This window comes from Lontra canadensis, unplaced genomic scaffold, assembly GCF_010015895.1.
Source record: "Lontra canadensis isolate GAN:19392208 unplaced genomic scaffold, GSC_riverotter_1.0 scaffold343, whole genome shotgun sequence".
Lineage (NCBI taxonomy): Eukaryota > Metazoa > Chordata > Mammalia > Carnivora > Mustelidae > Lontra > Lontra canadensis.
In genome coordinates, this window is record NW_022631337.1 from 1 (window position 1) to 25379 (window position 25379).

The 25379-nt window shown below is 47.8% G+C and overlaps 1 protein-coding gene across 4 annotated transcripts in view; it reads left to right on the forward strand.

The window, feature by feature from the left end:
• The first annotated feature begins 8859 nt into the window (after positions 1-8859).
• The window catches only part of LOC116862815 (SPARC-related modular calcium-binding protein 1), a 37961-nt gene continuing 21441 nt past the window's right edge, over positions 8860-25379 (forward strand). For 3 of the 4 annotated variants that reach the window (XM_032850232.1, XM_032850233.1, XM_032850235.1), the window contains exons 1-2: positions 8860-9042; positions 11016-11096. In XM_032850232.1, the coding sequence (XP_032706123.1) occupies positions 8946-9042; positions 11016-11096 (178 nt within the window). In that variant the 5' untranslated portion in view covers positions 8860-8945. The remainder of the gene's footprint in view (positions 9043-11015; positions 11097-25379) is intronic. The other variant, XM_032850234.1, reaches the window with a different exon arrangement.

Sequence of the window (25379 nt, forward strand, 5' to 3'; positions counted from 1 at the left end):
ATCTGAGCCCCTGTCTCCAGCTCAGAGCACCACGCAGCTCCTGGGGGAGAGACTAACGAATCACCACTCTCGGGTCCTGCTGTACCAATTCTGTGCCAGCTGAAAGAAAACAGAGATCCAGAAGTTGCTTATTTGAAAGTCTACATGGAAAGGCAATTGAGATAGAAGAGCTAAAACATTTTTAAAATGAAAAATTAAGTGGGAGGTATCACTCTGATTTCTTTTAAAAACAAAGAGATCTTTCATGCTTTATTCCCCCATGACCCTTGATAAAGTTTCAATTCATGCTTCCCTGTATTCTTCTGAACAAATGCTGTGACCTCTCCCTTTTTAAAAATGTTTGTCTCATTTCCTTTTTCTTAAAAAAAAGACTTCTTTTTTTTTTTAAAGAGTAGTTTTAGCTTCACAGCAGAAAAGAGGAAAGTACACAGATTTCCCATACAGCCCCTGCCCCCACACAGGCAGAGGCGCCCCACTATCAACGTGTACGCCAGAGTGACACATTCGTTATAATCAGTGAATCTTCACTGACCCATTATTATCATCCAGGACCCATGGTTTACATTAGTGCCCACTCTCGGTGTTGTCATTTCTGTGGAAATGGACAGGTGTATAATGGCACGTGTCCACCATTTCAATATCACACAGAATATTTTCGCTGTCCTAAAAATCCTCCGTGCTCTCCAGTCCTGGCAACCCCTGCTCTTTTTACTGTCTCCATAATTTTGCCTTTTCCAGAATGTGATGAAGTTGAAATCATAATACCCTGGTGAAGACCTACAGTGCTCTAGTAATCAGTACAGTGTGGTGTCGACCAAGGGATAGACACATAGATCAGTGGAGCAGAGCAAGGAACACAGAGAAAGGCCTGCACAAGGCTGGCAAACTGATGGGACAGAGACAGAAAGCAGTTCTGAGGAGGATGGCGCTGTAGCTACTGGACATCTGTAGGCAGAAACAAAAATAAGAAACCCCAAGCCCTCAACCCAAACCCATTTTCTTACACAAAAATGAATTCAAAGTGGATCTTGGACTTAAATGTAAAATGTAAAACTATTAAAACTTTTAAAAGAAAACATAGGAGGAGATTCTCAGAAACCATAGGTAGATGAGTCTAGAGCTTTTTTGTCTTAGAACTATAATCACATGATCCCCCAAATTTAAAATTTGTGAAATCTGACCTCATCAAAATTAAGAACTTGCTCTGAAAGATCTTGTTAAGAGAACAAAAAAAGTACAGACTGGGAGGAAATACTTACCAACCACATATCCAGTGTAGGACTTCTATCTGGAACATGTAATGAGCTCTCAGAAACTCAACCTGTTGAAAAGCAGTTTCATTTAAAAATGGACAAAATCCATGAATAGACATTTTACCAGAGCTCAGATGCAGAAGGCAAATACACACATCAAAAAGATGTTCCACATCATTAGCCATAAAGAAATGCCAATTAAGATCATGAGAGGATATCACTACACACCTACTAGAATAGCTAAAATTAAGGAAAAAAAATAGTGACAATACCAAATGGTGGTAAGGCTGTGGAGAAACTGGATGTTTCACACATCGTTGGTAAAAATGTAAAATGATACACACTCTGGGAGATATACTTTGGAAGTTTGTTTACAGCGTGAACAACAAAACAAACTCTTATCCTATAATCTAGCAATGGCACTCCCGAGCCTTTATTCCAGACAAATGAAAACTTGTGCGTACTCAAGAACCCAAATGTGGATGATCATGGTAGCCTTATCTGTGGTAGCCAAAGAGGAAAACCACTCAGATGTCCTTCTGTGGGTGAAACTCAGCTCAGTGCCTCCACCCCGTGGAACATGATCTAGCGGTAAGAGGGCACAACCCGTCTGTGTGTGCAAACCACGACTTGGATAGACCTCAAAGGCATTATGCAGAGTGAGAGAAGCTGGTTTCAAAAGGTCACTTCCTGCATGATTCCATTTAAATAACATTCTAGAAAAGACAAGATTGTAAAGATGGGGAAAGGATCAGTGCTGGCCAGGGGTGAGAGATGGGGTGGAGGAGGGCACGTGTGATGATCAAGGGGCCGTAGAGGGAGATCTTCATGGTGATGGAATAGTTCTGTCTTTTAATTGTGGCACACGAATTAGCACGTGGATAAAATTGCATAGAAATACCCCCCTCCCCGACACACATACACACATGAGTACACGTAAAACTGGCGGAATGTGGATGAGGTCCATGGATGACCCCCCCGTCAATGTTCTGACTCTGATATTGTCCAATGAGGTCACCTACATATTTGTAGGTTGCCTATATATTTAGGTTCGCTATGACGATGTTACCATCGAGGGAGACTGGGCAAGACGTGCATGGAACTTCCCTGTATTATTTTTGCAGTTTCCTGGGAATCTATCATTTTTTTCAAAATAAAGAGTTAAAAAAAAACTAGCCCAGTTCTCTTTGTGAACCCAGCTCGGAACTGACTCTGCTGCTGGTGGTTCCTCCTCTCCCTTCCTCCCCCCTTGTCTCCCCTCCTCTCCCTCCTCCTCCTCTTTCTTCTCTTCTTCTTCCATGTCTGGTCTATTTTTTTTCACCAGCATCATGTTTTTGCTCTTATTCAGGGGAATGTGGAGCTTGAGGATGTAGGGAATTGTTTGCAAAAAAAACAGCTTTGAGCTTGTTTCTACTTCTTTTGGGAGGGAGTGTGTAGGTGGGTAGACAGAATGTAAAACACTGATCTCTTGCTCTGGAAAGGACCCAGGGTGCCCAGATAGCCCCTGTTCTCAAAGGTCAGGATTAGGAAATCTCATAGTACATTTCTGAGCCTCATTGTTCCTGGGACATGCATCTCAGGAAATGTTGACTAAAATTCCATCCTCCTCCTCACATGATTTGGGCCAGGGTCTTTTTTTTTTTTTTTTTTTTTTAGGTTTTTATTTATTTATCCGACAGACAGAGATCACAAGTAGGCAGAGAGGCAGGCAGAGAGAGGAGGAAGCAGGCTCCCTACTGAGCAGAGAGCCCGAAGCGGGGCTCGATCCCAGGACCCTGGGATCATGACCTGGGCCGAATGGGCCAGGGTCTTAAGGGACTTTTGCAAAAGGCACCGGTGTCTCCCTGTGATGCCCAGAATACATCATTCCGATTTCCACACTGGGTCCCTGAGTCACAAGCTGAGGCGGCTGGTGGCTCTGGCATAAATGTGGTCCCGTCAAAAGCAAGAACCTTCCAGTACTTCCGCCAGGCTGAAGTTTCTCTCCATGTCTTTGTAAAAGACGACCAATGGCGGTCTAAAAGAATTCACGAGGGAGGGTGGCCGGTGATGGACATGGCTTGGGCAGAGCCCAAGATTCGAAGGGGGCTTGGGATCGTGGAGAGACCTTCCGAATCTCGGAGGCGGGGGGCAATTTCTTTTTTCCTTATTCTCCAAGGCTCCTCAGTCTCAGAGACCCCAAGAGCTGCCATTAATACAGATTCCAACTCTGGCCCCTTTGACACATTTGCTTTTGAAGGACCTGGAAGAGAAAGCTCTTTGTATGTGGTCAGAATAAACTCATTGTACACCCGAACAATTAACTCCTCGGCGGACTCGCCAGCCCCTTGAAAGGCCGGGCCCTGCTTCCCTGGACCTCTTGGGCTCTATTCAGTCCCTTAAGCACACCAATGTTTTAGAGTTTTTGTTTTGTTTTGTTTGTTATTCTGAAAAGTCTTTCGCTGAGAATAGTCAGAGCAGATCAACATTTGTCCTCAGCCTGCATTTATCTCTACTTGCCAGAGAATGTCAATCAGGAATCAAAAAGCCAAACAGAGGAGGCTTTGAACGGTGTCATCGGGGGTCGAAGTGACTTCCAGCTGTCTGTGCGTGGGCCAGACCTTCTTGCAGGGCAAGGAATTGTGCTGTCACACAAACCCACTGTCCAGACAGGCTCGCGGAACCCGTGCGGGGGGTGCGGCTTTGTGGTGCTGCACCTTAAGGAAGAGACAGGGTTGGGGGTTGGAGAAACTGGAAGGCCAAACTCCAGGACCCTGAGCCTGGGCAGTTTCCAGAGCTGCTCCCTGCCTCTGGGCCCGGAACAAATCACTTTCTTCCTCTGTGACGCCATCTCTTTTTATCTGCCCAGTGACCTCCTCTGTGCTGGCCATTGGTGAGAATAGATGAGGAAAGCCACCTGCCAGAAATGGAGTGTTGCAAAACGTGGTCTCATTATTACAGATCTTGACATCATCCTTGAGAAATTCTGTCAGCTTTGCCTCATTCATTTAATCATAAATGTAAGCTTGCCTTTTTAAAAAAATTTTTTTTTGTTTTATTTTTTATTTTGCTTTTTATCACCCCCCCCCGCAACTGTTTCCGAATTTACATTTTTCTCCCTGTAAGAAAAATGATAATCTTCGAATTGGCATTTGCAGTGTCCTCTCCTCTTCTTGTTCTGGAAGAGTGTACTGGTGTTAAAGAGGACTAACGTCCTACTATGTGAGGTCCAAAAGCACCACCAACGATGAGCACAAGATATCACATCACCATGAACTTATGTGTCAACTGAGATTGAGATACATTTTTCTTTAAAATATGTGGGAGTCTCCCTGCCAATTAAGGATCACTGAAATAATTGAGCGGCTGCTGCCTGAGGTTGAATCTGAGATGACATTGGTACTCTAACAGCTTTACTGAAGCATGATTATATGCCATAAAATTCACCCATCATAAACATACAGTTCAATGAGTTCAGCACATTTAGAGCATCGTGTAGCCATTACCAGCAAACATTTCCATCACTCCAAAAGGAAACATTGGACCGGCTTCTGGTTACACCCACTGCCTCCTCCAGCGCTGAGCACCTGCAGATCTGGACTCTATAGACTTATCTTTACTAAGCTTTTCATCTAAGTGGAATCCTACAATATGAGCATTTGTACATGGCTTCTTTCATTTAGTCTAATGTTTTTGAAGTTTATCGATAGCGTCACTTGTATTCAGAATTCATTCTTTTTCATCACTGTGTAGTATTCCATGATAGGGCCCTATCACCATCTGTGGCCTGTTCACCAGTTGACAAACATTTGGGTTGTTTCCAGTTTGAGGCTCTCGTAAGTGGTGGTGCTATGGATCTCTGCACACATGTCTCTGGGTGGACATGTTTTTCTTTTTCTTGGGCAGATTCCCAAGAGCAGAATTTCTGGGTCGGCTGGTAAGTTTATGTTTCACATTTCAAACAAATTGCCAAACTGTTCTCCAGCATGGCTACTCCATTTTCTATTCCCACAGCAAGGAATGAGGGTTTTCGTCTCTCCACACCCTGGCCAACATTTGGTATTAACTACTTTTAAAATCTTAGCTATTCTAGTAGGTACATAGTGGTTTTAATCTGTATTTTCTTAATAACTAATCGTGTTGAGCATCTTTTCAGGCATCCTTCAGCTGTCCGTGCATCTTCTTTGGTGAAATGTCTACTGCAGTATTTTGTTCATTTTAAAATCAGGTTGTTCATTTTCTTACTGAGTTGGAAGGTTTACTTTTTTTTTTTTAATTTAAAAACTTTGATAGGATTTTAATTTTGTAAATCCAATTTGAAAAGTAAGCAGTTGGTTAAGATGGTTCATACTCATAGCATTCATACCTTTAAAGTCCTTGCTCCTGAGCCTTTAAATCTTTAGTCCTGCACATTGTCCGAAGACTGGGGAGGCAGGCACCCTTCATTTCAGAAGAAGCTATCACTACCCAGAGAAGAAAGGTGAGGGGCTCAGGTTACCCATTTTTTGGATGTAAAGCCAAGATATGGAGTGTGCCCCTTCTGGAGACGGGGAGACTAAGGGGAAGATTTCTCTCTCCCCAGGGCTCAGTGTGGGGCCTGGTATTGTCCCAAGGCCTGCCAGGAAGCCGAACTGATGTGGACCTTGGACCCAGGCCTTGGACCTGTGTTTGGTCGAAGGGTGTGCTTGTTTGCTGGGTTGGGAGCCAGGGGCCCAGGTGCCCGGAGATGATGGTCAGAGGGTCCTGTTGGCTTTGGCTTGGCTTCTCATCCTTTGGGCAGCTGAAATTCACAGGTGGTTCTCCTGGCAGCGGGGCACCTTGTCTTTTCTCACTTCATAAAGATTTCTGTCTAGGGCCTCCACTGTGGCGGTCCAGCTGTACCTCCTCACCCTTGGTGATCCCGCCCGGCAGGAAGATTCACTGCCCACACGTGCCTTCAGGCGCTTTGGGCTCTGGGCCTGCGTCTGGGCAATGGTGGAGGTCCTGGGCCTGCACAAGTGCCAAACTTTCCTGGGAGACTGGAAACACTCCTTCCTCCCCTGGAGCAATGGACCTTTGCTGATCGCTACACCAGATGGGCAGCCCCAGACTCTCATCGGATTGGTGGGAGGAAGCTGCAGGATGTTCTCTGTTACCCTGCTCCAGAGAGAGCTACGGCTCTTGGAATATGGGGGGATTTTTAGTTGAATATTAAAATCTCGCAGGAGCCATTTTTCCCTTGGGTTCTCACCATTGTCCCTCAGGGACTGTTTGATTTCTCCCTTTCCCTTTGTGGCCCTGGAGGCCCCTAAAGTGAAGCCACCCCGGGTGGAGGGCCTGAGCCCGTGGGGCAGGGCTCCTTAGACTGTGAACTCTGCATCCAGAGGAGCAACCAAATGTGCCTTGCAGCTGCCACAAGCCTTCATTCAGTGGCTCATTGAATTCAGTGGAAAGAGGTGTTAATAGAGTTAGGGGAAGTGATGCTATTAAAAAAAGCGACATTGTGTGATTCTGCTCTGTGTTTATTCTCCTTCAATGACTTCCAGATCAAACTTACACGGTTGTGCATCAAAAGATGCCTGTTCTGGACTCCGGTTGGAGGCAAACGAGCTATCCAGCAAGTTCACTCCTCTCCCCCTGCCCGTATCTTGTTCCTAGGGATGATTGCCAGCTGGTGCAGGGTCGCCTCAGCCCCGGTAGGAGCTGGGTCTTGGTGTCAGCAGAGGAGAATAATAGCAGGGTCATGTGTCACCCGACGGTGGGGCTGCCAGCCTCAGCCTCCGGCCATGATTAGGGTTTCTCTAGAGCTCCAGTCTGAAGATCCCAAGGGTGGGGAGTGAGTCTGATGCTCAAGAAAGGGATCAGAACTCTGTGTTTTTCCTCCCTCCCTGATAAGATGCAGGGAAGTCGGCCAAAGGTTTTGGGAGCTCCAAATGGCGGCGGGTGGTGGGGGGTTTGTTATTAAGGCTGATCTGACTGGCGTCGCAGAGACTCTCTGAGAACTTGCTTTCTCCATAGTTAATGAACTCGGTGGAGGGGATTAAGAGGTATAACCTTCCAGTTATAAAACAAATAAGACATGGGGATGTAGTGTGCAACACAGGGACTATATCCAGTAATACTGTGACACCTTGGTGCGGTGAGAGAGGGAACTAGACTTACTGGGGTGATCGTTTTGTAACGAACATGAACACCAACTCACTGTGTTGTACACCTGAAACCAATACAATGTATTAGTGTATGTTGATTATTCTTCCATTAAAATAAATAAATAACCGTTATTATACCAGCTATAATAACGGGTATTTATTCTTCTTAAAAATAAGAACTGTTGGCAAAACAAACAAATAAATATAAATAAATACATAGCAGTTAAATGAATAAAATGACCAAAAAATAGTTAGTGCTTGGAGTATGTAGTGTTCAGTTGTATAAGATCTCTGGGGGATGGTGTAATCATCCCACTGCCTGAGACCACCAGGGCTCTTCTTCCCCCACCCCACCCCACCCCACCCCCGCCCCTGTCCAGGGAGAACACAGAGAAATCTCTAAACTATGCATTCTCAATGGAGGCAGAGATATCAAGAAGGGGAAGTTGATTGGGGGTGGGGGGAGGCAGGGGGACAAAAGAACTCTTGTTCTTTTTTCATCTAAAGCATAGATACACATATAGTACAGAAGCAGATACACATGCAGTGTCTGTGTTATGAATATTTCATTAGGAAGGCGATTAGGAAGAAAAAGTCTAAAAATGCTCTTTAGCTGGGCAGTAATGAAAACAAGTTGAGAGACACTGACCTGCACTGAGGCTTTGGGGGATCTTGATGGAAGTAACCCAGAGTCCTGAAGGGCGGCAATGTCTACACTCACTCCTGCCCTGTAGACATTCTTGCTCTGCAGAGAGCGGCCGACTCTGCTGGGACCCGGTGCGTTAGGACTTTGTTCCCAGGAACTTTGTGCTCCCGTCATCTACTGTAGAAATTTCAAAGCCAGCCGAGGCTTCAGTTTCTCACATCCCCTTCTATCTTGCTTGCCCCCCTCCTCTCCCTGGGAATGGGCGGGCACGGTGTTTCATACTTAGAAGTATTCTAGGGATTCCTGATTCCAGTTCAGCATACTGGAGAGAGGATGGTCCTTCCTGCCTTTTCTTCCTTTTTAGGGGAGGATAGAGAAATAGCTAGGTGTTTGGGAGGGAATACAGCAGCTAGGTGTTTGGGAGGGAATACAGCACAGCCTCTTGTTTTCCTGAAGCTCTTCAATGAGGGCCACTAGGTAGTCGGCTGGTACCTTTCACAAAAGGGCAGGAAGGAACTGGGGACACCAGGATTTGAGGCCACAAAGTATGCCAGCCTTACCCTAACATGCCTGGCCCAAAGCTCAGGACTGCTGGGGAAGGTACACACCCACCCCCACACTCCAGCTTTCCTGCGGGGAGGACCATGGCTGATAGTCATCATGCTGGGTCATGCGGGTTGATGAGGAAGGGCCTTCCAAGACCATGACAGTTGAGTTCCCTTTTGTCCCACCCCTGGGATGGTGAACATACACCTGGATTTGTCTTACTGTTGGTGTCTCTCTGTGGTTCTTTTTTTTCTTCCTGTTCTTTCTTTCTTTCTTTCTTTCTTTCTTTCTTTCTTTCCTTTCTCTTTGGTCTCTTCACTGGGACTTGGCCGGGCCATGTGCAAACCCCAACCATTCAACAGTGCTGGAGAGTAGATAGTATTTACCTCAATAATGGTAGTCTCTTTTCGATTCTTTTTAACCCTCAATTCAGATGACGGGTCGAAGCCGACACCCACGGTGGAGACTCAGCCCGTGTTCGACGGAGATGGTAAGCTCTTGTGTCACTTCTGACTCGTATACTCCCACCCATTTTTAGATTTGAGGAACATCTTTTCTTTGGATGTTTGTATAAACTTTATTATTGGTTTTTTTTTCTTTTTTAATTTCAGTTTTTCCCAGGTTAGGCTGGGTTGTTTTAACCTTTAAAAAAAAATGCAGATCCTCCCAGGAACTGGTACACTCTCTACTTCTGGAAAGGCCCTCTGTTCTAGCCAGGCTTCCTGCCTGGCTGCTGATGTCCAACAATAACACAGCCTGGATGGACCCTTTGAGCTGCCAAGACCAAAGAGCCATGGCTAAGAAAGACAGGCCAACACTGTCCCTTCAGTAGATGAACCAACACTTACAAGTCCCTTCTCTGTGCCCATCATTGTGGAAGGCCTCTGGGGGACCAAGAAGGAGTAGTTGAGATGAAGTCTTTGCTCTCAAGACAATAGCAACTACTGGAGAGCTTTAGATGTTAAATTATGTGGTCTTAATTTTTATTGTAGTGGACGTTTTTGGGAGAAAGGAGATCACAGTGGTCTGGGGGAAGACTATGTGAAGAGATGGGACCCAGGCTGGATCGTGAAAGGGGAAGGGAAGAATCAGGGCAGTGGGGGAACTGGTATGGACAGAGCGGGGGAGTATGGTGAGGCTGGGGTATAGTAGGAAAGTAGGAGGAAAGAGATTGGTTAGTGGACCTGTAGTGACAAAGTTGGACCTTGAGAGCATTTGAGAGGGAATTCTAGGGCAAGAGACATAGTATTGCTGGTAGGAAGATAGAGGCTGAATGTCCCTGGGGGTATGAGGGCTAGATAGGAGGAGTGTGGGGTGCAGAAGGCTGGCCTCTATTTGAGTTTGAGCTGCTCATGGCCTACATTCTTCAGTGCACTTTGCCATATACTCCAGGCTCCCATGAGGGGAAGTAGGAAGCTTGGCAAAATGCAGTTTCTAGAAAGTCTGACACCGGGGTTCGGCTGTCAGTGCAATACACAGCAAACTTTGAGCAGCTTTCAGCTGAGTGTATCCAGACCTGGATCACGAGACTGGACTGGGAAACAGGAATAAAAAGAAATTATGCCACTGGTCAGTACTGTGCCTACGGATGTCCCGAGCAGAGGCCCACCTCTAGGTAGAAGGACTGACATGTGAGCTCTCCTTTACAACTGGTCATTTAGTGGAACATACATACGTGTGTTTATGCCTAGAAATTCACATGTTTCTGTGATCCACAAATCTCCTGGATTTTTGGCAAGTCGGGGATCTCGAGGGATCAGATGGGAAATGGAGACCATGTTACTTTGGGAGATCACCCCAGCAATCTCACTGAAGGACTCATCACTCTTGAGTTTGGGGTCCTCCCGATTCTCATACCACTTGTCCATCGTGTGACCAAAGCCCCAAAGGGCCTAGAGATCTCCCCCAAGCTCTCTGGATGGAGGAGTCAGTCTGTGTCCCTGAGAAACCATTAGGAAGGATATTGACGCACACATTGGACTCACCACTTTCCTTCCCATGTGGAACAGAGTCTCAGCAAGCTGAAATCTGCTGTGGCTCAGCCGTTTCCTCCAAAATGGTCTCTGTGGTTTGCTTGGCATTCATTTGTTGATTTATCCCCTTTAAATCTTCTTCCAGGGAAGCAGCTGAGAGAGACTTGGCTTGGCCCATGCTCCTCACCTCCTGGGATAATATTTTTATTCCTGGATGGAGCAGCTCAGCGCCTCTGGACTTAGACCACTCTACCTCTGAGCAGGGGAGGCCCTGGTTGGCTCCCATGAGCTGGCGGGGAGAGGAGCTTCCGTAGTGAGAAGGGAGAAGTGTTGGGACAAAGTGGATGTGAAATGAGGAAGAAAGCTCAAAGCCTTGATTACTCAGGCTTTAGAAAAAGTTCCTGAAGCCTGGGGGCTACCCTCCAAGTTAACCACTCCCTTTGCCCAGATTTTCTCACTTCTTCTTCTTCTTCTTTTTTTCCTGCCCCAGAAATTACAGCTCCTACTCTGTGGATTAAGCACCTGGTAATCAAGGACTCCAAACTGAACAACACCAATGTGAGGAATTCAGGTAAATAATCTGCCTGGGATTGTGTATGTGCCCGAATCACTTGCAGTTGCCCCATGGTTGCTCCGTGACTACCCGCGGTATGGGCTTGGGCAAGTCATCTAATGTGTCTTGTCTTCAGCTTCTATAGCTATAAAGTGAGATTAGATGAGTGAATCCCTTCCAACTTTAATTTTCTTCAATTAGTAGCTCAGGTATCATCTTTCATGAGGAGCTGATCTTTTAGCAAAAAATCTTTTAACTATATGTTTTTCTGTTTTAATTGACTCTCTACATGCCATGCAGAAGAATTTGAAAAAAAAAAAAAAAATGACCTGGCATGGAAATGTTGGACCTCAAGGCTTAGGAGACTTGGTTCTATGTATTTTTTTTTAAAGATTTTCTTTTTAAAGTTTTATTTATTTATTTGAGAGAGAGAGAGCATGAGAGGAGAGGTCAGTGGGAAGAGCAGACTCCCTGCTGAGCAGGGAACCTGATGTGGGACTCTATCCCAGGACTCCAGGATCATGACCTGAGCCGAAGGCAGTTGCTTAACCAACTGAGCCACCCAGGAGCCCCAGTTCTATGTATTTTTTAAGGCTCCAAATAATTGCTTACAATCATGTCGTTTCTGGTCTCATCCTTTGAGGGTCTTGTGAGTGGTCAGGTTTGGTACTGGCTGAGCTCCTTGTAGAAGGGTGATGAGTTTTGGAGGGTGACGAGTTTTGGAGGGTGATCAGATTCATAGGACTCTTTCATAGAGTTCGTTTATCATCAATGAAGACCAAAGACAATAAAGTTCATTTCACCATCAGTAAAGACCGGATGTCCACCGACAGGAAAGTGTGTTAACAAAGCCAATCTGTATCTCCATTGTGGGGAAATCACCCTTCTTTTCGCCTAGGACTTCATTGTGAGAAATGCCCCTCTGCATAATTTATGCCTGCATAAATTTGGTGAATTTCATTTCAGCCATATCATTTTTTCCCTATCGATATCAAGGTCTATAAATAAAAGATCCATCCCTTTGGACTGATGGGTAGTTTTAGAAGACCTTTAATTAGTGAGTGGGCTATCATTGAGCCCCTTTAGGTGTATCCGTCTGTCAGCTCTAGCCTAAAGGTGGGAGTGGGGGAACTCAAGTGTACGAAGGAAGTTACCCATTTTGGTGACCCCATACAGCATCGCTGGATTTTCTCTGTGATGTGGGCAGGTCAGTACCTCCGCATGTGTCTGGTTCCCTGATTGACAAAAGGTGGAAGTAGGGGATGATGGGGTGGGAAGAAGACCAGGTGAGTCCCGTGGGCCAGGGTCTTGGACAGAACAGTGCCGTGATTAAAGCACTGGTGTTGGAATCAGCAAACCTGCATTTGCTTTCAGGCTCCTGTATTTAGTGAGAGATCCAGGCAAGTGAAATAATCCTTCCAGCGCCTCAGTTCTCATCTGGGGTCATGATCTTTCCCTTGAAGGACTTTGGGTAAAGGTTAACTGAGATACTGTCTATCTGGTACTTAACCAGTGCCTGGCTAAGTGGTAAACAGTAAGGACAAGAGAAGCTGAAAGTACATTAGTTATTGCGATCATTATTGCAATAGGAAAAATGGGAATGTTAATGATACCACTTACAGTGAGAATTCTTTAATTCAAGCTTCTTTGTAGAACCTTCTTCCACCTCCCCTCTTGCTGTTAGACAAATGTGATAAGTCAAAGCGACATGGTTTTGGTGCCAATGGTCCCCCTATCCCTGGTCCCCACCTCCTCCCAGCAGGTCTGCAAAGCCTTTATTTAGAGGCGTTATTGTCACTCTGTGACCAGAGGCAGCTATGACAGTCAGCACTCTCTGAAATCCTGCAGCACCGTTTGCCTGGAACACTCACTCGACATTTAGCAGTTGCTTCCAGAAATTGCTTTCATCTACCAGTGGTTAATTTCTCTACCAAGGCTCTAAACTCTGTGAGGGCAAGGGCTTTGTTGCCTGCCTATTATATCTATTATAGAATCTAGCTCACTGTATTTGAATGCTCTGGGGGAGGACAGAAAAGACCATCATCACCATCATCATCATCATCATCAAAATCGGAATCATCTTTTCGGATCCTGCACACCTTACGTGTGTTATCTCCTTGAAGCTTCACCACAACCCAATGAGATAAGTGTTGTTATCACCTCCATCTGACAGGTGAAGAAATGGAGTCTGAGAGAGAGGAAGTAACTTATCCTGGGTCCCAGCTAGTAAGGGGTGGGGCTGGGGAAAGTGATTGATCTTTGGGAACAGAGTGCTTGTGTTCTTGGGCTCTTTTCTCGGAGTCAAGTAAAGTGGTGATGTGAAGCTATTTGATGTTTACTTCTGCTCGAGTTCTTCAGCTTTCCATTCCTACCTGCCCTGGATAGTTGCCAACTGGATGACTACTGGGTCTTCATGGAGTCATGGTATCCAGGCAGGTACAACCGCCTTCCTTTTATTGGTGTGACCCAGCCATCTTCATTTTTTCCTAGTTGGCTCCAGTTATGTCTGGAAGGTTAGTGTGTAGAACAGGAAAGTTCAGGGAGAGCTAAAGCTTCCCTGGGAGAAATTGAGGCCAGCAATAATTATCAGAGATCGAGACCTTAGGCATTTTCTGGTAAACTGAGGACTTTCCCCATCATGATCGAGTGGTAATAATGAGTACCTGTCGATCCTTTGGACAGAATTATGTATAAAAAAGCATGGTGTCACAAAGGCATTTAGGCAGGGACTGGCAAATGGCCAGCTGCCTTTTCATGCAAATAAAGTTTTATTGGAATACAGCCACACCCACTTGTTTACATATCACCTATGGCTGTTTGGGGGCTGCAACAGCAGAGCTAAATAGTTGTGACAGAGCCTGTCTGGCCTGCAAAACCTAAAATGCTTTCTATCTGACCCCTTCCAGAAAGCAGTTTGTTGGCCCCTGGTCTGTGGGTCGGAATTAGAAGCATCTGGACGGGAATGTGTGCATGGGGGTGTCTTTCTCCTGGTGCCTGGCCCCTCTCATAGACCAGGCAGAAGTAGGGGCCGTGCCTCGGGAGATGTTTCCCGACATGCCCAGGGAAGCCTGCATCGTCAGCTCAGGGACTTGGGGCAGCTCACGTGGCCCTGCCCCGTCCAACGTGAACCTTTGCTGAGCTTCAGCATTCTGTCCTGGTGCATTCTCTCACAAATGGGATGCCGGGGAGGCTTCCTGACGTTTGGCTTTTGTGGGCAGAGCTAGGGGTCATTTTTATACAGAAGTGGTAAACCTCGTAATGGCATCAGCATGGGCTTCGGTATCAGACAAACCAGCAGACCTGGCTTCCCGTGCTGGCTTCCCGTGAGAGGCTGAGTGACCTTAAGAAAGTTCATTAGCTGTGAAACAAGGTTCTGAGTGCATTGCAGGGTTCTTCTGAGGATTCAACGATATATGTGAAATGCCTGACACAGAGTTAGGTATATCATGAATGATTTAAAAAATAATGGCTACTCTTGACGGAATATCTTTAAATCTTGTGCCAAGCGCTCTTCATGTTATCTCGTTTGGGTTGATGAGAAGTCAGATAACACGTTAGTGATACTCATGTCTGGGCAGCTGGCTCTGGTACAGAGTGGAGCCTCTGGGTCAAGCCCCCGAGGCAGTTTCCCATTGGAGTTTGCCAGAAGATTCTGGGTTAGAAGGGCATCAGCCCCCACCCATGGAAAGGGTGAAGCAGGACTCAGAAGCCAGTCTAGGTGAGCGCTCTTCCCACTCTCTCTTAGAGGCAAGAAGGCCATCCTATTCCCTTCTACCACCCCAAACATCCTTCTTTCACACTCAGACCCTGTGACGCCAGGTTTGTTTTCTGGCCTGGGGACTGTTGATGTTGGAAAGGTTCCACTGGGCAGCTGAAGCTTTCCAATAACATGACACATATGCCTGCAGACTTATCCTGTCTCCTTCTCTCCTCCCGGGGGTGTCGATCCTTGTTTTAAGGCTTTGTCTTGTGTTCCCCATGGTCAGTATTGCCTTTTGAGGACTTAGCAGCCTCAGCGTCGATGGGTTTGCCCCTCTGGGCTCCTGTCTCTGATTCTGGTCTCTGTTGCACCAAGAGCTCTTGGGAAGACAGCATACCTGGCCAGCCAACACCCTAGAACTTGACACCAGCCATCCTCTCACATACGAGTGTTGGCCAGAGACTGTGTTCTGCTTTTAGGACCAAAGATGAACTCTTGCTGAGCTTTTGGTATCAGAAGCTGGCTACCAAAGCATTTCTTAATATAACTAGAGTATAATAATCTTTTTAATCATCTGCATTTTATAGAAGAGAGCAAAGAGATTAAAGAAATGATGAAAACTAGGCTTTGTCTCATTCTTCATCCCATATTTCATGTCCCACTGCTTCTAATTTTACTATGTGCAGACACTTTCCTACAGCTATGATTTATAAAAGTCTCTCTCTCTCTTTCTGTATGACAGAATTCTGTGCTTTCTTGTCTGGGAAATACTCTCAGGAAATATGGTCGTGTGAGCCTTACCTCTTCTCTTGGAGCAGCACAGTGATGCCCTCATGGCACACAGGCCCTTTCCCTCTGCTCCCTCGTGGCTGGCTACCTCTTGGAGCCACTGGTGGGGTCCTTCGACTTCTCTTCTTCCTTCCCCATCCCTTTCCTTTCCTTTCCTTTCCTGCCACCTTTCCTCATTAACTTCTTTCATGATCTGATCTGGGATTTTGAGAAGGCCCTAGAACTTGATCCTGGGGTGAAATCCAAAAGCACTTGCTTTTCCTCCCTTGCCTCTTTGCCCGGCAGAGCTTCCTTCCAGACATCCCTGAATGTGGGAGCGTGTGGGAACTCTGCTTCCCTGAGACAGAGCCATCAGCAGGGTTACAAGGTGAAAATCATTTCTTGTAAGTTTTGCCACGAACACAGCCCCGTCTCCTCACACGTGGGAGCGTTTGCCTACCTCACCGTCCGCATGGCCGGTCAGAGGTTCACAGCACCCCTGCTCCTTCCTACCTGCTGGTGTCCGAGCCCTGCTCCTCTCGGCCCGCTGTGGGCCCCTGGGCTGGATTTGGACCTCTCCTTCCTCACCAGGGAAGCTCCTGCCGGGACAGCTGCGATGAATGGGATGCGGGGTCACTGAGGCAACAACACCTCCTGGCCGGATCCCCCATCCCCCAAACCAGCACTCTTGGCCTGCCCAGAAACCACGGGGTGATGTAATGACCTGAGGCCTGGAAAAATAAACAGCTCTCAGGGAAACCAGCGGTAGCCGTTGTAAGCAAATACCCCGCAGCCACCTGGAACCTCACACATGACGTGATTGGAAGGAAGAATGAGTAATCCGCTAACGTTAGCAGCCGAGGACGGGTCTGGGCTTGTGAGCATTTAAAATATCTGTATAAAAACAAACCCTTGATGTTTATTTCTATAACTGGCCTTCTGGACGCCTGCCCATCTATCTGCTGCAGGTGTCTTGGTCTGTCATGGCCAGAGAATAGAGGTGGGGACAGGGAAGGGTGGTCATGCCTTTGTCCCTCTCCATAGCAGCAAAGGCCTTTCTCAAGTTCTCCCTCTGCAGACAGGACCCATACACACATTTGGAGGCCCCAGAGAGCCTAGCCCCACATCCATTTTTCCTCATTTTTTTTTTAAGATTTTACTTCTTTATTTGACAGAGAGAGATCACAGTAGACAGAGAGGCAGACAGAGAGAGAGAGAGAGAGAGAGAGCGAGGGAAGCAGGCTCCCCGCTGAGCAGAGAGCCCGATGCGGGACTCTTGATCCCAAGACCATGAGATCATGACCTGAGCCGAAGGCAGAGGCTTAACCCACTGAGCCACGCAGGCGCCCCTTCCTCGTTTTTTAAAATGAGTTTTCCCAGTTGTCTTGTCCTTCGCCGCTCTGCATCTGCTTTGGACACAGGGGTGCGGTGATGGGCCAAGGTGAGGTGAGAGTGTGATCGGCCTTTGGGCCTTGCTTGAACAGCAAAAGTTTTGTTTTGTTTTAGTAGGTGAGTTTGTGCGGTTTTTGGTGCTGATAGCAAAACCATGTGCCCTAGCATTTTCTTTTGGCCTCTGCTACTAAAAACCTGAAACTGCAGATCCCTCTAAGGTATTGTAATTGGCTCCTTCCCATTTGCTAGAAGTCAACTATGGTCTCCGCTCTGAGGATCCTCATTCTGTGTTTATTTGTAAAATGGCTTTGCGAGAAGGCGGAGTATATGTCCTATAAACACACTCCCATGTAGGTGTTTTTGGGAGATGAAGAGTGAAGTTAGACACTTTTTATGACAAATTAAAAACTCTCTCTTCCTCCCACAGACCCCTGCCCCAGCATGTGCCCCCTCCTTCCTTCTGGCCTAAATGTGTATTTGCTAGCTCTTGTCCTTAAAGGACAGAGCTTGTCAGATCAAGGTCAATGAAGTTACTGAGCAAAACTAGAAAGAAGACTGCTTGCCACTTCTCAGTACTTGTCATTGCAAAACCACTGGGAAACATTTCACATGCTTGTTGGTGGAAGGGTCACATGAGCTCACTTAATAGCATGAGGCAGGAGAGATGGAGCCTTTTCTAAAATTTGAGAGGATGTGAGTCAGTGATGCTTTGGGGGAAAAGTTAAAAAAAAGTGCCTATATTCTATATTGGGATGATCCATCCTCCAAGAACTATCTGCTGTAGAATTTATATCTTGTTTTCCTCCACTCCTCAGTTTCTTCTGTGTGGGAAGGCAGAGGTCGGTGTGTCCAACAATGGTGAACCATGCCTGGTCATTTTAGGTTCCACAGAGAGAAATCATTTAGACAGGCTGGTTGGTTTGTAATTTTCCCTTCCACGTCCTCACCCACGACGTTTTGTCCCAGCAGCATGCCCTATTTACAGAGCCGACTGCAAACACTCCTGTGAGTAGGTGCCCTGAGCCAGCATCAGGGATGTGGGGTGGGCATGGTGACTTTTGTTCTGGGGATGTGGCCTCTGAGCCACAGGATGCCTCTGAAGGGGTTGAGAGGATCAAGGGAGAACCCGGAACCAATGCAATAGCCTTGCTTAACCCCTTCCTAGTGCTTGGGTTCCGAGGGGGACGTGGGAGGCGGAGTTTGGGTCGTGGAGGCGGAGTTTGGGCCGTGGAGGCGGTGTTTGGGGCGTGGAGGCGGAGTTTGGGTCCGGCCCCAGAGCGGTGGGGAAGCGCTCCCAAAGCTCCCTAATTGTAAGGCTGTGGGCCTTGAGAGCGCCTCTTACCGTACCACCACTTCATTTTCAGTGACAGAATAGAGCCCAGGCTAGTCAAGGGCCTTGTCCAGGGTCACAGGCCCATCCACCTGGTGCAAAAGGGAAGAAACGCAAGGCATGTCTAAGCAAGGAGCCGGCTGTTGGGCCGGGGCATGCCAAAGGGAGGGGGCAGTGGTGCCGTCCACTCCAGTGCAGAGAGATGTTCTATCACTGATCTTGTTTGGTGTTGCCTGCACGGCGGTCATAAAGATCTTAGTTCCATTATTATCTGTTTAGTTGGCCTACTTCCAGCGTGCCCCTGTATCACCTGAACCTGCGTGGACTGTGGCCACTGCCCACCTGTGGTCCATCCCTGCAGTCCAACCGAGGAGACTAGTTATTCACAGGGATGGGTCAGGAAGCCCAGGTTCTTTCCACATTTGCTGAGAACACTGCCACCTTAGACTGGCTAAGACTCTGGGGCCAGGGGAAATGTTTGGCCTCTACTTCTTCATTTAATCCCCCAGGGACCCTAAAGTGTGTGTGCTGTCATTACCCTGCTTTCACAGGTAAGGAGCCTGGGACTTAGAGAGCTAAAGGAGACTGCCAAAGGTCACAGAGCTAACACATGGTGGAGGAGGATCCATCTGACCCCATGTTCTTGGCCACCACCCTGTGTGGCCTCCAGCTGTTGTTGACTTCCATGAAACAGCCACAGAGCCTTCCCTGTGCTAGGCCCGGGGGTGGAGTGTGCAAACTGGGAGTGCTAGGATCTTACTCTTGCTTTCAGCCTTGCCGAGGAAGCCCAGGTGTCCCCATGCCACACCCACTCCTGCTCCTCTGACTGCCCTAAGTTCCCTCTGGTGTTTGGGACCAGCCAGGGACCTGTTCTGGGCTGGAGGGAAGAGCATCTTTTGGCCAGTTCGCCCATCAGAATGGGTCACCTCCTCCAGAGACCAACCTCCTCCAATGGCCCAAAGTCCATCTGTAGGTTAAGATTGGGTGATGGTACCATTTTCACTTCATTTGGCTGCCCAAATGAATGAAATGCCCTTTAGATTAAAGAGACGGGAGAACCCATCCCAGTGGAAGGGCGACCGTTTTAAAGGTGTGCATTTTCTGTCTCTGTTCGCCCTCCCTCCCCCCCACCTCCCCACTACCTGCTGCACCCCTGAGCACATTTTCAGGGCTTGACTCTGTTCTCTTTGTCGGTGAGGCTGCTTCTCCTCTGACCCGGAAGGGCCTCTCCTCTGGGCCTTTCCTTTTCTAGGCCTGTTGTCTGTCCTCAGATCTGAAGGGAGGCCTGAGCAATGGTTCTGTGCATTCCCCTCTTCTCTCAGGGGCTCTTGAAGCCCTAGAAGTGTATGCCTCGGGAGTCGGCACTGGCCTAGGGGCTGCTCAGTGCTGGATATGACAGAGGGCCCACGGTGGCGGGGCAGAGCCAGCCCAGCACATGGTGCTTGGAACCATCCTCCGGGGGCCACTTGGTCCATCCTGTGAAAAAGTGCAAAGTCCACAAGTGAGAAAAATAATCTCTTCACACAGTTGGCTTGAAACCATAGGTGCTAAAACCCTGTGTGGCCAAGTAAACAAAAAGGGCCTGCTTGGCAACGTTCTGTTAATCATTCCTGAAGACGGTGGGTTCCAGCAGCTTGTTCTACCCTGGAGACTGCACCTCCCGCCCTTCAAAACCCGGAAAGTCACTGCCTTCCGACTTGGTCCTACCTGTCCCTCCTCCTGCCTCTGCTGTGCCTCTGCGGCTGGATTCTCCACCCCGAGCCTGCGGCCCGCAGTGTAGGTGACTGCCACCCTCGCTCGCTGACTCAGGGAACCCGGAGGCAGGGGCCGCGGGAGTTCTTCCGCCTCTGGAATTTCAAGTTGTGATTTAGGAAAGGTTGTTTTTAACACACGGTTTGTTATTTTGGGTTATTGGGCAGCATTGCATTCATTTTTGATAAGAGGCAAGGTGGGCGTGTGGTATTGGAAGAGGTTTCGGGCGAATTGTGGGCCATACAACACTAGTGTTTTCCTTAATGTTCTTGGCCTGCTGGACAATTCCATTCACAGCGAAACATAAATAAGCTCCTCTCGCTTTCCAGGCGGGTCACCTTTTATGGGCTTTTTCCCCCTAAGAAAATCCAGTGGTTGATAGTCTGAGGGTGGAGTATAGCATTTTCCAGGATGAGTCAAGGGGATAGATATTCTTATCTTGGTCTCTGCAGTCTCAGCCCCCCGTTGGGCATTTACTCCACAGTGCGGAGCCCCATGTATGAAATGCCAGGCTAGAACAGAATTCTGCCGTGGGAGATGGCACATAGCAGGGGTTCAAGCAATAGAGGGGTTCTTGGGCTAAACACTCTTTCTATATCCTTTAAATAGAGACTCCATGGTTGTGTTATGAATAAGGAGCTGGGGGCTAGGGGTGGGGGTGGGGAGGATAAGGAAGGGAGCCATAGAGTCTTCGCTCTCGGGAACCTCCAGTCCAGACAAGTCATGGTCCCCAGTCTCCTCGAGGGGAGCAGATCCTCAGTCCTAGACTCAGGAGAGGGAGGCTCACTAAGATTGCGGCCCTCAGGGAAAGCTTCAAGGACGGAGGAAGGCCTGACGTGAGGATAGGTTAAGACCTCAGGGCTAGTTCTTTCATCTTACTATGTCTCCCAGAACTTCCGTGACCTCTCCAGAGGCCGACTCGGTGCCAACCCATGCCCAGTACCAGACCGTGTGATAACATGTGTCCACCAAGGCCCCTGACCTCCTCTGCATCCTGTGAGCCCTAATCTCGTGGGTCACTTAGGATCCATGTCAGGTCCAACGCTCTGGGAACACCCTCCTCTCTTGGCCCACTGTCCTCCATTCCATCATCTTCCCACTTCCTTTCCTCTCATGGAAGCAACTCTTGGTCAGGATGGCCTGGGCAGCTGCCCTTCGTTACCAACCGTGCCTCCACTGGGAGGCGAGCCTCTGGTTCTTTCTCCAGGAATATTGCCTCAGTCATCAAGACACCTTCCCAGTGAACATTTCTATGGCCCGTGACTCTTCTTGCTTCTTCTGAGTATGGTTTTCTGTAAGACTGGGGTTTTTTTTTTTTTTGCTCTCATTTTTCATATAGACCTTGTGACGGTTCATTTGGTGTGTGAACTTGGCTAGGGTACAGTGCCCAGTTTCTAGACCAATAGACTGTTTCTGCACTAGTCTAGACATTACTGCAAAGGTTTTTTTTTTTTTTTTTTTTTTTTAGAAAAGATCAACATTTGTAATCAGTTGACTTTAAGTAAAGCAGATGACCCTCCATAACGTGGGAAGGCGTCATCCAATCCATTGAAAGTCTTCAAAGCAAAATCTGAGATTTCCTGAAGAAGGAATTCTGCCTCCAGCCTGCAGCATAGAAATCCTGCCTGAGTTTCCAGCCTGCTGGCCTGACATATTGATTTTGGACTCAGGATTGCAGGATCATTCCTACTTGAATTTCTAGCCTGCTGGCCTACCCGGCAAACTTCCCACTTGCCAGCCCCATGATCATGTGAGCCAATTCCTTAAAATAAATACCTCTCTCTCTCTCCCTCTCTCTGTCTCTCTCTCTCTCTATATATATAGATTGATAGATAATATATTCATATATATATATTATCTCTATATATAAATCCATATATATGTGAACTTGGCTAGGCTATAGTGCCTATATACATACACACACACATATGCATATATGTATGTATATGGATCTATATAGAAAGATAATACATATATGAATATATATATATAGAGAGAGAGGAATCTAGATACAGACAGATCTAGATATCTGGGTATAGATGTAGATGTAGGTCTTTTATTGGTTCTCTTACTCTGGAGAACCCTGATTGCTACTGCCCTGCCCCGACTAACTGCCTTCTTCCCCCCTGCCTCCATCTCTATGAGGCTCCCCTGCTCTTTCTCCAAAGAGTTCACGACGTGACTGGCTCTCGAATACCTGCAGGCCTGGGTTACGCAGTGTCTCAGCTTTTCTCTCTGCTCCTTCCTTTACCAGCTCCTCTTCTGGAAGGCAGCAGCCAGAAAGAAAGAGCAGCCCAAGGACCTGAAACTCGAATCCTCTAATGTTTATGTTTGTTGGCTATTTTTGTTTAAAAAAGAAAGTAAAGAAGAAAAAAAAGGAAAAAAATGATAAAGGAGAAAAAGTTCCCAGGACAAAAGGATAAACTCTGGGCTAAAATCAGGATTGGGGATTAACTGAGGATTTAGGTTGTCCACGCTCTCCTTTGCTCCTAATTACCACAAGTAATTGAGAGGCGCGGAGGCAGGGGCTAGCCACAGCAGACAGAGCTGTTCTCCATGCTTATCCTGTCTTGGCGGGACACGCGAGAACCCATGCCCTGGGCCTGCAGACGGGGTTTAGGTTTGTCTGGTTCAGCCTCGTCTTTCCCTCCCCGTCCCCCTCCCTGCCCCTCCCGCCCCGCTTCAGGCCTGCTTTGCCCTGGTGCTAGAGTAAGTGATGGCAGAGAAGGCCGTGTTTTCTGGGGACCAGGGCTGGGCCGTGTCCTCATTTCTTCCACGGGACAGTGTTCTGTCATATTTCTTCTCTCAGGCAGACAGATGTGTGTTGATGGAACTCAAAGACCCCACTGCCGGGTGAGGAGTGACGTGGCTCTCGTCTCTCTTCCGTACCATCCTGGCACTGGATCGTGGGGCGGGGGGGGGGGGGGGCGGTGCGTGAGTATGTGAGAATGTGTCTTCCTGTCTCCGCTCGCCCCCTGGCCGGCCCCGACTGCTCCCCTCTCTGTCAAGCGTTTGCAGATGGGCCTGGCCCTTCTCCTCACCATCAGGCCAAACCTTCTGATGTTGTCATCCTTCCCTGAAGTTTCTGAAGCAGGGACAGAATGTTATAAAGCAGGGACATCCCCTTCTGGGCAACTCCCTCTCTGAACCAGAGGTCAGGAAGAGACCCGTGAAGGAGACCACTTGTCTCGCGTGACTGCAAGGTGACTTCTTGGTACTTGGGAAAATGGATAGTTGTGAATTTTAAGGTTCCTTTGGGAGGTGACCCAGAAGGGCAGAGGGTGACAGCAGCCCTGCGGAGGGGACTGGCTTCTGTCTCCTCAGATACAGAATGAGTTTTGCCCCTTGGTACATTCTGATTTATATTTGCATGACCTCTGAGGAAGCACTGGAGGAATAACCCATTGATTGAGCTACTATTGATCAATTGAAAAGGGTGTGAGAGGCTCTAAAAGTCCTTGTATAAGGAGTAAATTGATCAATGTGGAGTTGAGCAAGTCAAGTTGTTTCACATGCTACTGCTGTGTAACAATCCACCCTAAAACTTAAATGGCAGACGGCAAAAATAATTTATCCTTTAATTTATCATGTTTCTGTGGATTGGCTGCGTGTTTCCCTGACTGGCTCTGTCTGAACTCACTCCTGGACTCATCCAGCTGGAGGGTCCATGGGATTGGGTGGCCAAGATGGCCAAGGGCACGCCTCTGGCGGTTGGGCTGGCTGCAGACCGAGTGACTCCTGTTTTCTTCTGTGCCTTTCATCTTCCGGTGGGCTGGCCTGGCTTCCTTCTGTGCTGTTCTCAGGGCAGCTTCTAAGAAGGTGGAAGGTGAGGCTGCAAGGCCCCTAAAGGCCTAGGCCTGGAAGGGACACGCTATACCCCCCGCCTCCCCTTTCTCTTGGTCCAGGCCAGTCAGCGTCTGGTTGAAGGGGTCTGAGGTGCGATTCCCCGGAGCCCCTTTCTAACTATTTGCCACACCAAGGAAAAGAAGAATTGGGAATCGAATGAAGATCAGGCTAGCATCTGGCAGTGAGAGATGGTGTTGAAGAGGGGTGGTAGGGAGCAAAGCCAGGGAGCAGACTCCGGTGGGGCGGGGGCCGCTCTGCTACTCCCTAGTTGTATGACCTTGAGGAAACCCTGCAGCCAGCTTGCGTTCCTGGGTCCTTCTCTGCTCCCTGAGGGTAATAATAGCACCTATCTTGAGGCTTGTGGTAAGCTTGAAGTGAGTTCATACAAACCAAGTGCCTAGTTCCAAGCTTGGCCCACGGTAAACCCTGAAACAGGTGTGAGCTCTTCGTCTTCGTTTTGTGTTCTCTGATGGCAGGTGAGTGACAAATGTGGCTTTAGGTTTTCAGTTCCACAGCCAAGAGGCAAAAATACTCGGGTACAAGATGTGTGGTGTGTTCAGGCTGAGAAAAATCATTGGTTCAGAAGAAGCTGTGCCGTGTTAATGGGCAAACACGTGCGTTTACACACTTGGTTTGGAATGTGGCAGATTTGGGGAGTCTGCAGAGTGACTGACCCAAGAGAACATCACGCCAAAGATAAATTCATTTTTCTCCCAGAGCAAATGATTAGAAGCAGCAACCTGTGTCTAAAATTTAGCAAGACAGGCTCAACTGTCAGAAGCCCTTGACTGGGGTCCCAGCTCTCTCCTCAATCCTCTCTGGCTGAGTGCACTTGGGAAAATTCATGAATCCCCCCAAAGCTCAGCTCAGTCTACAAAATGGACATAGTCCTAGTGCCCCCCTCAGATGGACAAAGAGAGTAAGCAAGCAAAGCCCTTTGTCTATCACCAGGCACGTACTACTCAACGAATATTTGCTTTGACTGTTATTCATATAAAGATGGTCTTGGGGCACCTGGGTGGCTCAGTGGGTTAAAGCCTCTGCCTTCAGCTCAGGTCATGATCCCAGGGTCCTGGAATCGAGCCCCGCATCGGGCTCTCTGTGTGGTGGGGAGCCTGCTTGCCCCACCCCCTGCCTGCCTCTCTGCGTACTTGTGATCTCTGTCTGTCAAATAAATAAATAAAATCTTTAAAAAAAAAAAAAAGATGGTCTTAAAGGAGATCTCTTTTGGAAGATAAATTTTCTGGGTACTCTTCAGAAATGGTTAGGTGATTATTATTATAAACTTCTCCTATCTCTTTCTTAGAGAGGCATCTGGAATTTTCAGGGCCTGTCCTAAAGTAGCAAGCGAATGTGCCAACAGGCCATCACCCCTAGACATAGCCTTCTCTCTAATTCCACGCCAGGCCCATGTTTCCAAATTAGCAAGATGTGTCCCTTGTGTGGTTTTTAATTCTCTATCGAACTCCATGCAGCTTCTGTGGAGGCTGGCAGCACACAGTTCAGGGCAGCC